Source organism: Neomonachus schauinslandi, chromosome 13 (genome assembly GCF_002201575.2).
Source record: "Neomonachus schauinslandi chromosome 13, ASM220157v2, whole genome shotgun sequence".
In the NCBI taxonomy this organism is placed as follows: Eukaryota; Metazoa; Chordata; class Mammalia; order Carnivora; family Phocidae; genus Neomonachus; species Neomonachus schauinslandi.
In genome coordinates this window covers 72589760-72604510 of record NC_058415.1, presented here as the reverse complement: position 1 = coordinate 72604510, position 14751 = coordinate 72589760, and the positions used below count along the sequence as shown (strand labels likewise).

General features: G+C 37.8%; 1 protein-coding gene across 7 annotated transcripts in view; it reads left to right on the top strand.

Moving 5' to 3' along the window:
* Window positions 1-14751, top strand: part of PTBP3 (polypyrimidine tract binding protein 3) — a 126678-nt gene that overhangs the window by 66817 nt on the left and 45110 nt on the right. For 4 of the 7 annotated variants that reach the window (XM_021691713.2, XM_044920720.1, XM_044920718.1 and 1 more), the window contains one exon: window positions 9851-10015. In XM_021691713.2, coding sequence (XP_021547388.1) covers window positions 9851-10015 — 165 coding nt within the window. Of the gene's footprint in view, window positions 1-3130; window positions 3197-9850; window positions 10016-14751 lie in introns of all 7 variants that reach the window. The other 3 variants (XM_021691712.2, XM_021691711.2, XM_044920719.1) reach the window with 1 other exon arrangement.

Here is a 14751-nt window from a genome sequence, read left to right as displayed (position 1 = left end):
TAGTTCATGTTGACTTCTTCTTTGTCTCTCCAGGTTGATATGTAGTAGCTAAAAGAGTAATTTGAAGTTACTTAAGGCTAGAAAAATTAATCCACAAAGCAGTAAGGAGGTTTTTTACTATGTTAAGCGCAAGTTGGCCCCTATCCTCTTGCACAAGGCAAAAGAACTCCTCCAGCTCTTTGATTCTGTGTTGAAAGTCACTATGGTACAAGCTACTGAGTTAAATTATAGTTTTCCACATTTTTAAAACAATAACTTCTCCTGTGCATAATCCTTAACTTGTTCTAAGAGATATTAATGATGTATAATAACCTATATAAATTTAGTAAATGAGATGTTAGATACTAAATTTTTTAGGTATTAGACTTTTTAAAATCAAAAACTGACTTATAAATTCTAAATAGCATACCTTCTCATGGTAAAACATTCAAACCATCTAGAAAAGTAAAAAATAACAACAATAACAACATCGAAAAACAATCCAGTTATCCAAAGAGAGCTAATTAGCTAACATTTTGCTAACGGTTTGGTGTGTACTCCTTCTCTATTCAGGCGTATAATTTTCTATGTATATAATTTTACGTCAGTGGAATTCTAATGTTTTGAAAGGTGTTATTTTTTCTGTATAATGTGTCATGGATATTGTTTTGTGGCAATAAAGGTAAAATCACGTCATGATTTAAAAAAAAATTTTTTTTTAAAGATTTTATTTATTTATTTGACAGAGAGAGAGACAGGGGAGAGGGAACACAAGCAGGGGGAGAAGGAGAGGGAGAAGCAGGCTTCCCACGGAGCAGGGAGCATGATGCGGGGCCCGATCCCAGGACCCTGGGATCATGACCTGGGCCAAAGGCAGACGCTTAACGACTGAGCCACCCAGGCGCCCCACGTCATGATTTTTAAATGAATGCATAATACTCCCTCTGTAAGATGGCCATAATCTATCAATGTCTTGTTAATAGACTTCGAAATTGTTTCCAATTTTATGCTTTTACAAATAACACTGTAGCAGCATTCTTACATATCTTAGCACACTTGGAACATTTTCTTACTGGTTTACATTTGTGGCCTCAAAATTGCTGGGACTAAACATACGCATATTTTATATTTTGATACATGTTACCTGTATGCTTTTTTTTTTTTTTTTTTTGCAAGGTTTTTATTTATTTTTTTGACAGAGACACAGAGAGAGAGAGGGAACACAAGCAGGGGGAGTGGGAGAGGGAGAAGCAAGCTTTCCGCTGAGCGGGGAGCCGGATGCAGGGCTCGATCCCAGGACCCTGGGATCATGACCTGAGCCGAAGGCAGACGCTTAACGACTGAGCCACCCAGGCGCCCCACCTGTATGCTTTTTTTAAAGAATATATTTTACTTAAGTTGCCACTGATAATGTGTGAGCAAGCAGTTTTCTTGTCATCTTTGTTAATATGCTAGATGAGAAATTACATCGTATTATTTACTTAATATTTATTTGATAACTTACATGTATAGTGATTTCTGTTAATGCAGTTTTTTCCTCATTTTTAAAACTGGTAAAATATATGTAACATAAAATTTACCATTTTAACCATTTATAAGTGCAGCATTCGGTGCATTCATATTGTGTAACCCATCACCACCATCTTCTCCAGAATTCGCTCATCTTCCCAAACTGAAACTCTGTACCCTAAACACTAATTCCTCATTCCCCAACTCTGCTAGCCTCTGGCAACCATTCTACTTTCTGTCTCTGAGTTTTGTCTGCTAATACAGTTTTTAAAATATTTTTATACAATAGTCAAATCTCTTTAAGATTGCATTATGGTTTCTTATTTTGATACCATGCTCATAAAGACCTAGCATAGCAACATTTAAAAAACTTTGTTTTTACCTATTTCTTCTCATATTTCGTGTTTTAGCTGTCTTTATTTTAATGTTTAAATTTTTGCTTTATTAGAAATATTTTGGAGTTGGGGAGTGAGAGTAGGCTTTGGTCTTTTTTTTTCTTTTTAACTCCCAGTTGACCAGTTTCTCCCTTATTGTTTTTTTGAATAACCCACTTATTATTATCCACTCATGTGAAACTTGTCCTTTGTCATGTTCTAGTTTTCCATACACTTGCTTTTCCCTACTTACAATATACATATATACACTTACTAGACATGCATACACATTCTGTTTGCATGGCCCATGTACCCTCATGTGTGGGCTGCTTACTTGGTATGCACTCAGTGTCTAATCCAGACTACCTTTTGGATTCCATTCTGTTCCATTCCTGTTTCCATGTCCCTAGGGCTCATGTCTCCAGTATTGATCTATTGAATAGGGCAAAGCCCCATATTTTACTCTCTCTTTTCAGCCATTAAATAGTTACTATATTTTTAAAATTTATTTATTTATTATTATTTTTTTTTTTAAGTAGGCTGCATGCCTAGCGTGGAGCCCAGTGCAGGTCTTGAACTAAAACCCTGAGATCAAGACCTGAGTAGAGATCGAGTCAGATGTTTAACCGACTGAGCCACCCAGGCACCCCCAACTAGTTACTATATTTTATTTATTTCTTCATACAGAGTAGAATTATTTTGGTAACTCCTACCCCTTCCTAAAAAATTGGATTTGGCTTGATATTATAGGTTAATTTGAAGATAATTAACATATTAATATTACTCTCTGATCCTTTGGAAGAAGAAGTTATATTTTGTCTCCTGTCTTTCATTAGAGTTTTTAATTTTCCTTCATATAAGTCATGGAAGTTTTCTTATTAGTTTGATTCCTAAATATGTTAGTATAAGTCTTGAAGAAGAAATAAACAATTTAATAAAATCTTAAAGACTGGATTATTCTAAAGGGAAACTGTGAGAAATCCCAGTTGCTTGGCAACCAAAGCCAGCCGAAATGACCTAGTTTATTCTTAGATAGCCTTGATTTCTTCCCAGTGCCCTTTCCCATTTTGTTACTTTTGTGCAGTTTTTATGCATTGGTGTTTGATAAAATATAATAATTTTTCTTTTATTCAAAGTCCTACACCAAAGCTGAAGTCAGAATTGAAAGTACCTGTTTGCATATATAAAATGTACTAAATGTCTTTTAATTCTGACAGCTCCAGAAAACTGATAAATTACTATTTCATTATCTTTTGTTCTCTGAATAGCAGGATGACCCAGAACATGCACATAACTTCTTTTCTAGCCTATGGACATACTTGCCAGAAGGTCAGGTGAATATCAAATATTTTATCCTTTTATTTAAACTAAAATTACTGCTAAAACATTTAGATCATATTTTGAAGTTAGCATTTGAGATACGGTTTTATTAATTATAGTTATTATGGTATAGACAGGTTTTTTTTGACCTGTGGGTGAACATTTATAAACCTGCAAAGAGATAACCATGGAAGGATTTTCCCTAAAAATGTTGCCCTAAGAAATCATCAAGGTGTACACTTATGATCTGTGCATTTTATTGTATATTCATTTCCAACTCAATTTTAGAAATGTCTTTTTCACATTGTCCAGGCACATTTAAATTTTACATGAAGTATATTTGCCCTCCCCCACCATGATAAAATATTTGTTGATTTGCCAATCACACTACTGCTATTTTCTTTATTAATAGTTACTACAACTATTTCAGAAAGTTTGTTTGTAAAACATTTAAAAATTAGGGGCGCCTGGGTGACTCTGGGTTAAGCATCTGCCTTTGGCCCAGGTCATGATCCCAGAGTCCTGGGATTGAGCCCCCCTAGTCACATTCCCTGCTCAGTGGGGCGTCTGCTTCTCCTTCCTCTGCTTCTCCCCCCAGCTTGTGCTCTTTCGCTCTCTCTCTCCCTAATAAATAAAGTCTTAAAAGAATTTTTTAAAAATTATCTCCCGTAGTAGGAATTCTGCTGCCTCATAATTTTTAGCATCAAAGACACAGAACATAAGTCAGCTATGTGAAATAATTTTTTTATGTATTAATAAAAACATTTCTTGGGGCGCCTGGGTGGCTCAGTTGGTTAAGCGTCTACCTTGGGCTCAGAGCATGATCCTAGAGTTCCTGGATCAAGCCCCGCAGTGGGCTCCCTGCTCAGCAATGGTTTGCTTCTCCCTCTGCCTCTGCCCCTCCCCCTGTTCCTTTTCTCTCTCTTTCTCAAATAAATGAATAAAATATTTTTAAGAAGATTAAAAAACATTTCTCATTTTTTCCCCTGATTTTTCTGTTGTCCTCAGTGGAGAGTATGCCTCAATTTTACTTTTTTAAATGTTTTGCCTAATTAAAAATTGAAACTACAGAGTTATTTATAAAATAAATCTGTCTCAGGGCGCTTGGGTGGCTCAGTCATTAAGCGTCTGCCTTCAGCTCAGGTCGTGATCCCAGAGTCCCGGGATCGAGCCCCGCATCGGGCTCCCTGCTCCACGGGAAGCCTGCTTCTCCCTTTCCCACTCCTGCTTGTGTTCCCTCTCTCGCTGTGTCTCTCTCTGTCAAATAAATAAATAAAATCTTAAAAAAATAAAAAATAAATCTGTCTTCTTTTCAGATACTATTTTCTCAGATTTTTATTGTCAAAAGCATTTCTTGCATGCCTGCGATTCAGAGACCTTTGTACTCAGTGCTCTGTGAAGGACTAATGCAGAATATATTGAAAACTCTAGAATGATTAGGACAATATATACCATGCCTTCTTATATTTCTTCACTATGGTATCCCAAATTCCAAAGAGGAAGAGTGAAGGAAGAGGAACTATGAGAACAAGAATAGTACTAACTAGTAGCAGTAAGTATATATGTAGAATTGTTTAATAAAAAGGATTGGTAGAAAGACTAATGGCATAATGAAGTCAGGTTCAGTTTACTTTTGGATATGCAGACTTACTTTTGTAAAGATTTAATCATCCTAATCTAAGAGAAAAAAGAACCATTATTCCACTTAGAACCTCTCTATGATGACATCTTCCCCTAGACTTTCTAGAGCTGTGTTCAATATGGTAGCCGCCAGCTACATGTGGCTAAATTTAAATATATTTAAAAATGAAAATTGTGGGATGCCTGACTGTTTCAGTCAGAAAAGCATGTGACTCTTGATCTCAGGGTTGTGAGTTCAAGTCCCACATTAGATGTAAAGATTATTAAAAACAAATAAACTTTAAGAAAAAGAAAAAAATTTTAGTGCCTCAGTTGCACTTGGCACTTTTCAGGTGCTCACTAGCCACATGTGGCTAGTCACTATCATATTGGACAGTGTAGATCTTGAACATTTCCATCATCACAGGAAACTCTGTTGGACAGCACTATTCGTTTATCTTCCATGTCTGTACTTAGCTTTTGTGTGTGTGTGTGTGTGTGTGAGAGACAGACAGACAGACAGTTACTAATACTACTTTAATGTTCTTGTCTGCTAATTCTAACTTACGTATCAGTTCTGGGTCTTTTTATTTTTAATTGACCCCCCACCCCACCCTCATCTAATTATAAGCTCAAAGTGGAAGTTTGAATCAGTTTTCAAACTTGAGAGCAGTAGAACCCTTTATCCAAATAAACTCTTACAGAGGAGCCCAGTGTAAAATAGATGAAATAAACTGCTGAGTTTGAAGCAGGATTAGGATGCTCAGTTTTCCATAAACATGGTTGTTTTTATAAAGCGCATAGTTTTGAAAAACAGCGGTATAAAATTTTCAAATAATTATTCATATACTGTTCTCAAAGATGATGATTCTTTGGAAACTGGATGTTGGGCACTTTGTACATTACCTGATACATAAAAATCTATATGGCCTAAAAGTGCTGTTAAAAGGTATAAAAAAAGGGGGTGCCTGGTTGGCTCCGTCGGTTAAGCGTTTGCCTTTGGCTCAGGTCATGATTGCAGGGTCCTGGGATCAAGCCCCTCGTTGGCTCCTTGCTCAGCGGCGACTCTGCTTCTCCGTCTGCCCCCCCCACACTTGCTTGTGTCCTCTCGCTCGCTCTCTAATAAATAAAATCTTTTAAAAAATTGTATATAAGTGTGAAAGTGGAAGTTGTTAAACTGTTAAACATACAGAAAATAAAAGCTAGCCAATTTTCAGAATGATACTTGTTTTAATGTAATTTTTCGTAGCATGATGTTGGAAAACTACTTAACTCAAATTAGAGATGATATAATAAAGTAAAAATTAAAATCATGAAAACAGAAAGCAAGAAATGTTAATTTAAAATAATGCAGAATACTGTGATCTTTAAAATTGGAAGTGAATACAATAAAAAAGTGTTAGGATTTATTTTTTGTTTGTTTTTTTGATTTTTCATTTTGTATCACAAGTGTTTGACTAATTATCACCATTCTTAAGAAATGATGAGTAGGACCAAGAGATTGATGAAAAGTTGCATTTAATTTCATTAATCAGTAACCATGCTTTTTTCCCTTCAATTTTTCCTTCTTTCACCCACTTCATTTTCTAAATAATTGTTTTAATTTTTGAGATAGTCACAATTGGAAATACAAATTTTGATTACTTCAGGCATCTGTGAACCTCATCTGTCTTCATTGTGTAATACTTCAGTGTGCATTTCTTATAATCAAGGACATCCTCCAATACAACCAAAATATAGAGATCAAAATTGGGAAATTGACATTGATATATTATTTCCCTTCAGTCCTCAGTCCCCATTCAGGTTTTGCCCATCCTCTCAATGTTTGTTAGAGCAAAACATTTAGAATCACATGTTGTGTTTAGATGTCACATCTTTTAGTGTTTTTTTACTCTGAAACAGTTCCTCAGTTTCTCTTTGATTTTCATGACCTTGATTTGATACTTTTGATAATTATAGGCAACCTGTCCTCTTAAGATTTCCCTCAGTTTGAGTTTATCTGGTATTTCCTGGTGATTGCATTCAGTTAATATAGATTTGACAGGAACATAATAGAAGTAATGTTCTTTTTTGCATCCTATCAGGTGGCACATAATCTCAGTTTGCTGTATTACTGATGTTGTGCTCTTCAGTTCCTTGATTAGGCGCATGTTTGGCTTCTTCATTGTAAAGTTATGACCTAGGGGCAAAGAGGAGTATTTGGGGGGAAGGTACTTTAAGGCAGTGTAAATGTATTACTCCTTATCAACTGTCAATTTGTATTGGTATGGACCTAAGGTTTCTTATTTCATTTGATGGATTATTACTTGTTACAATTACTATTTTGATTCTCAAACTGTCCTATATTTGGCCAGTGGGAGCCCCTTCAGGCTGTCTCCTATGTCCTTTTGGCATGTTTCCATAATTCTTTGAATACTATGCATTCTGATAAAAAAAAAAAAATTGGAACAAAAAAGTTACATACTCATTTTGTGCTTTCTTTGCTCCAGCTCTAGAACTAATCATTTTTTTAGGGCACCCTAGTTCCTTTTAGTGGAGCATGCTATTTAGAAACTTATCTGCTGAATGAAACCTTGCCATTTGCAACAACATGGATGGATCTAGAGGGTATTACACTAAGTGAAATAAGTCAGACAGAGAAAGACAAATATATGATTTACTTATATGTGGACTCTAAAAAATAAGACAAATGAAAAACAAAAAACAGACTCTTAAATATAGAGAACAACCTAGTGGTTGCCCCAGGGGGCGTAGATGGGGGGGGCTGGCAAAGTAGGTGAAGGGGATTAAGAAGTACAAAACTCCCAGTTATAAAATAAATAAGTCATGTAGATGAAAAGTACAGTATAGGGAGTACAGTCAATAATATTGTACTAGTGTTGTATGGTGGCAGATGGTGACTACACTTGTGGTAAGCATTGAGTAATATATAGAATTGTCAAATCACTATGTATACCTGAAACTAGTATAATATTGTATGTCAATTATACTTGAACAACAACAAAAATAATAAAAATTAAAAGAGTAGACCTGGGGCGCGTGGGTGCTTCAGTCAGTTAAGGGTCTGCCTTCGGCTCAGGTCATGATCCCAGGGTCCTGGGATCAAGCCCCATGTCAGGCTCCCAGCTCAGCGGAGAGCCTGCTTCTCCCTCTGCCTGCCGCTCCCCCTGCTTGTGCTGTTTCTCTCTCTGTCAGATAAATAAATAAAATCTCTTAAAGAAAGAAAAAGTAGCCCTTTCCAGGAGTCTGACGGAAGTGGGGTTTAGAATTGTGTCTGAGACATTTTCAGATTTTCGTTAAGTACATTGTGTTCAAGTGCTACTGTTTACAGTCTTCTCTGTGGCTCCAAACAAATCATTTAACTTATCTCAGACTGTTTTCTCATCTAAAAATGGGGATAATAATAATACATACCTTGGGGTGCCTGGGTGGCTCAGTCAGTTAATTGCCTGACTTGGACTCAGGTCATGATCTTGGGGTCCTGGGATGGAGCCCTGCATCAGGCTCCCTGCTCATCGGGGAGTCTGCTTCTCCTTCTCCCTCTGCCCATCCCCCTGCTCCTACTTTCTCTCTCTCTCTCTCAAATAAATAAATCTTAAAAAAAAAAATAGTGCATACCTCATAAATTGTGAGAATTTTTTTTTTTAAAGATTTATTTATTTATTTGACACAGAGGGAGACAGCTAGAGAGGGAACACAAGCAGGGGGGAGCGGGAGAGAGAGAAGCAGGCTCCTGGTTGAGCAGGGAGCCGGATGCGGGGCTCGATCCCAGGACCCTGGGATCATGACCTGAGCTGAAGGCAGACGCTTAACGACTGAGCCACCTAGGCGCCCTTGTTGTGAGAATTAAAGCGGTATTTGTATAGTGAGTACTTAGAATGATGCCTGCACATAGTGTTCCATAAATATTTAATTATAAGTAAATGTTGTCTTGCTAAAAAAAAAAAAAAAAGCTTGTCTGCCTACCCCTGCTTGGGCTTTTTCTTACATCTCATGCCAGGCTGCCCCACCATTGAATTACCTCCTTACCCCATTCAGGCCCTCATGGACCTGCTCTTCACTCAGCTTGGACTGTCTTCACTATATTAGTCCACACTATGTGAACCTTTTCCTGACTCTCTTTGGGCTCTGACACTCTGGCCCAGGCTATTCTCCTCTGGTTGTCTTTCTTACCCTTCTCATATTCCTTAGGTTCTTATGTCTAGCAGTGAGCCACCCCCACACATAGACACCTTTCATACCTTGTTTGGGCTCAGGTTCCCCTTGCCAGGCACCCCTACCACATAGATGTTCTCCTGACATTGCTCTTGCTCTGATGCTCATGCCAGGATGCCTTCCTATAGGGATACATTCCTGACCCCCTCTGAATCACCATAGCTCCTCTCTTCCATATTTGCGTCTATCATATGCCACCCAAAGGTTTTAGAACTCAATTGTTTAGGGAGGGAAAAGGAAGAGGGACTTGAGTGGTTTTTAAGTCATCTTTAATGTTACTTTCACATTTTTTTTTCTTAACGTCATTTCAAAATTAGGAAATAAAAGGGCTCCTGGTGGCTCAGTCAGTTGAGCGTTCAACTCTTGTTTTGGCTCCAGTCATGATCTCATGGGTTGTGGGATCGAGCCCCACATCAGCTCTGTGCTCAGCACAGAGTCTGCTTGGGATTCTCTCTCTGCTCTCCCTCTGTCCCCACCCCACCCCCATTTGCACACACTCTCTCTCTCCCTCTCTCTCAAATAAATAAATCTTTTAAAAAAATTAGGAAATAAAAATCATCTCCAGATTTTCCTCTTTTTTTGCCATGTGGGTTTTTTTTTTCATTTCTTCAAGTAAATTTAAGCACTTTCTTAAATATTGTGTCATTGTTATAAGACAGCAAGTCTTTTGAATCTTAACTGATTACAGATTTAGGATATGTGCATCTAGAGAAAGTAGATATGTATATTTTTATTTAACTATATTACTTCATAGTATTTTACATCAACTGATTTTTAGGATTCATGTAATGCTTTAATGTAACTAAAAGTTCTCATTTTGGATTGTTTTATAGAGAGCCCAAGCTGCACTGCAGGCTGTCAGTGCTGTCCCGTCGGGAAGTCTGGCCCTTCCTGGAGCTCCTACCAATGAAGGCACAATCCTACCTGGGCAGAGCCCTGTGCTCCGAATAATTATTGAAAACCTCTTTTACCCTGTTACTCTGGAAGTTCTTCATCAGGTAAAGTGGAATAATACTCTAAAGAGGTAAATGTGGGGTGCCTGGGTGGCTCAGTTGGTTAAGCGACTGCCTTCGGCTCAGGTCATGATCCTGGAGTCCCAGGATCGAGTCCCACATCAGGCTCCCTGCTTGGCGGGGAGTCTGCTTCTCCCCTCACCCTACCCCCCCTCATGCTCTCTCTCTCTCGCTCTCTCATTCTCTCTCTCTCTCAAATAAATAAAATCTTAAAAAAAAAAAAAAAGAGGCAAATGTGACTCCCTTTAACTTTTGATGTTTTATTATCTTTAGTGTTTTTTTGGTGGTTGATTTTGGTTGGTGTATTTGTTTAAATAATAGTAATTTTTTAAAAAAACCTTCAACATCCTGTTTCATGTAAGAAATAGTATCAATTAGAGATAATTTTTTTTTTTTTTAAAGATTTTATTTATTTATTTGACACACAGAGAGAAAGCACAAGTAGGCAGAGAGGCAGGCAGAGAGAGAGGCAGAAGCAGGCTCTCCACTGAGCAGGGAGCCCGATGCGGGACTCGATCCCGGGACTCCAGGATCATGACCTGAGCCGAAGGCAGTCGCTTAACCAACTGAGCCACCCAGGCGCCCTAGAGATAATTTTTTTTAAAAGACTTTATTTGAGAGGAGCGCCTGGGTGGCTCAGATGGTTAAGCGTCTGCCTTCGGCTTAGGTCATGATCCCGGGGTCCTGGGATCGAGCCCCGCATCGGGCTCCCTGCTCCGCGGGAAGCCTGCTTCTCCCTCCTCCACTCCCCCTGCTTGTGTTCCCTCTCTCGCTGTGTCTCTCTCTGTCATATAAACTTAAAAAAAAAAAAAAAAAAGACTTTATTTGAGAGAGAAGGAGAAGCAAACTCCCTGCTGAGCAGAGAGCCTGATGTGGGACTCAATCCCAGGACCCTAAGATCATGACCTAAGCATGAAAATGAACAAAGCATAGAATCCTATAAAAAACACTGGTAATAGTTATTCCTAGAAAGTAAAATCAATATAGAAAACAACTAATTTATTTCTCTTGACTCCTTACATATGAGTATTTTCATTTTAAAAACTCTGAAAGAAAGGTATGTGATAACTGCATATGTAAAATGGAAGTATCATATTAAATGCTGACTGATGGCCAACATAATTTTCATAGGCTACCCATTAATATGTCCAAACTGTTATGGTAAAAGGCACTCCACCAAATCATGGCCTACTATGAATATATCGAATTTAAGAACTGGAAACTCACTTAGTTACATAATTTTGTAGTGAATAAAACAAACTCCAGTAACTGATTAATTGAATATTGTAGAGACTAATTGAAGAGCCAGTTAGAACTCAAGCCTCCTAATATTAAGTCCAGTGTTTGTTTTGTATGCTTCTTATATTTTTAACTAATACTCCATATATATATATCCTCAAAATGTAGGGTTACTTGGTAATCTGTATGCATGAACGTTGGCATCTAGCCCCAAAACTGCAGTTAGTTTTTGTCCTCTTTTGCTACATATTGATTCCATTTCATTATATGTCAACCCATATATTAAAATGTTAAAACACTAAAACATGTTATTTTCATATTTATATCTCAATATATATTGCATAGCATGATACCAAGTCAGTCCAGAATCATTTAACTGTTTTCCAAGCCTTTGGATTCGCACTACTAAGTGAAGAATCATCGGGGTGTATATGTGCACGTGTATTTAAGAATTGAATTGCATTCCATCCTAGTCTCACATTTTATCAGTAAGGAAACTGGGGTCTTTAAAAGTTAAGTTACTTTCCCACAGTCATTGTACTAATTGGCAATAAAGCTCATATATTTCCCAATACAGTTCCCGTGCTAAGCATGTAAATATCAAAATACACCATTTATTAGGCCTACTGTGTTCCCTATGATAGCTTTTTGCAAGCCATTTTCTAAATATATGCATTTGTGAAGTGTGTCTTAAGGAAGGGCTTTAACAGGCCAATCCATAGCCACCCTCATTCCTTAAAAGTGTTTAGCAGTTGCTTAAGTGATTGGCTTCTTGGTTCTGGTAGATTTTCTTCTCTTGTTTATCCCAGAGTGTCACTGAACACTCTGTGATCCATCAGCAGTGTTTGTTTGCTTTTGTAACCGTAACGTTGAAGCTACTGCTAACTTACCCTGTTTTACAAAAGGTGTTCTTGCACCTGTGGCTCAACATTGCCATCAAATAGCCTTAAACTTAGCTACCGTCATGTGGTCCTGTCCCATCATTCCAGTTATCGTTTCCCTGGGAGCAGTAACAAACCTTGTTTCTCTCCTAAAAGATCATGGGGTCCTTCAGGGTGAAGAGGAGTGATTCTGAGCGTCCTCAGTAGTAACCATGGGGGTAGGACTCTCAGACTTGCAGTTACTGCACTCCATTGTTAAATCTTTCCCATTGCTGGTGGAATAAAACCAAAGTCCTTACCAAGGCCCTTCAGTTTCCCACATGCAGACCTCTCCCCATCTCTTTAACCTCATTTCCTAATACTCTTCTGCTTATTTAGCCCCTGGCTTTTCTGGCCCTTTGACCATTTCCCCTCTCCCCAGTTAATTCCTGTCTTAGTCCATTTCTATTTCTTAGGCCTGGAGCACTCTTCACTGAGATAGTCACTTAGTTGAATCTACATCAGTCAGTTTTCAGGTCAAATTTACCTCCTCAGTCTTTCTCTAATTACATTAAGCCCTCTCCTCCGGCACTGTATATCATTAGCCAGCTAAAGTGTAGAATAGCATAATGATTAAGGATACAAGGTCTGGAGCTGGTGTTGAGTCCTGGCTCTATCACTTACTATCTCTATAACCCTGGGCAAGTAACTTACCCTCTCTGTATCTTTTTCTTGTATACATTTAAAGCCCCTAGAGACGTGTACATATTAAGGTATATATTAGAAAGGTACATATTAAGTGCTCAAGAAATGTTAGCTGTAATTATCAGATGCTAGGTAATTGCATTGTAATAAACTGATCATTGCTCTTATCTGGTACGTAAGATATAATTTCATAGGTAATAGCGTAAAATGTGATGAATATTGTGATGGAGGAATACATGGAGGTGTGGCTTTGGTTGCTTCTATTATAATTAATTAGCAGATTATTTTATACTTTTTGCTGAAGAATTAGCATTAGCTTCACTGTTCTCTAACATTTATTGAAGCTAGTGTTTTTTCTTTAGCTCTTGGTAAGGGGATTGAGTGACTGAAATGGGAGCAGTGCTATTTCAGATGAGGAAAGTGAAGGGAGCTTTTCAATATGGCATTTGAGCAGAGGCTTGAAGTATGTGAGGATATAAGTTATGTGTACATGTGGTAAAATAATGATCTAGTTAGAAAGAACAGGAGGAACAGGAGGTGCAAAGTCCCTAAAGTGGAAGTATGCTTAATGTGTTGAAATATCAGAAATGAGTCTATGTCATTGTAGTGTAAAAAGTAGGAAAGCCATAAATGATAAGAGTCAGAGAAGGGGTTAGGATCCAGCTGATGGGAAGCTATTAGAGGATTTTGAGTAAAGGAGTAAAATGATAGATTTATGTCTCAATGGAATCACTCTTGTTGCTATGTTAAGAATAAACTGTAGGCATAAGTGGACAATCTTGGCATAGTCCAGATGAGAGCTGGTGGTGAGACCCACATGAGGATGTGGTCACAGGAAGTGATGATTATGGATGTATTTGGAAGAATTTGCTGATGGGTTGAGTAGATGTGGATTATGAAGAAAAAGAGGAGTAATTAAGAATGCCTTCCAAATTTTGGGTGTGAGCCTCTGGTAAAATATAGCGATCTTGTACTAAGACAGTGAAGACTGAATGAAGGGGCAAAAAGATTTGGGGCAGGGGTGGGAGGTAGTGTTTTGGATGTTAAGTTTTCTATTAGGCATCCAAGTGGCAGATGTTGAATAGACGGTTGGGAAATAAGTCTGGATTGGGTATAAGAATTCAGGGCTGGAGATTTGGTTATCATCAGCATATGGGTAGTAATTAAAACCACTGGATTAGATGGCATCACCTATGGAGTATTTGTAGCTAAAGAAGGCAAATATTTATCGACTGATCCATAATGTAAATTCAACCCTGCATACTAAAAAATTTCTTTGTGCACTGAAATAGTTCAAAACAATGTTCTCATATAATCCATTACTTCCAAGTACTGTTATTTATGGGGGTCTTTTGTGAATGTCCAATAGATGAATGTCTTTGGGATAAAAGACTGATCTTTTTGAATTGCAGAGCAAAGAAAAATAACTTGCAGAAAGCAATTATTATGATACTAAAAGAGTCAGTGCTAGCAATAGAAAATTCTGGTTCTTAAGTCTTACTGTTTTGTTGGGTACAAGAACTGTTTTAAACAAATTATGGCCAAAACACTTTTTACAATGAATACAAATGAACTTTTTCAGTTTCTGGTAAGTGCTGCATTTATAAAAATCACCATGAAGATTAATTTTACCTGGCTTTGATCTTTAGTATTCTCTTCATCCCATTTTAAAGTTTGAAAGATTAAAATGCATAGGAGACATCAAGAGTTGAGTCTGGGGGCGCCTGGGTGGCTCAGTTGGTTGAGCGACTGCCTTCGGCTCAGGTCATGATCCTGGAGTCCCTGGATTGAGTCCCGCATCAGGCTCCCTGCTCGGCAGGGAGTCTGCTTCTCCCTCTGACCCTCCTCCCTCTCATGCTCTCTGTATCTCATTCTCTCTGTCTCAAATAAATAAATAAAATCTTAAAAAAAAAAAAA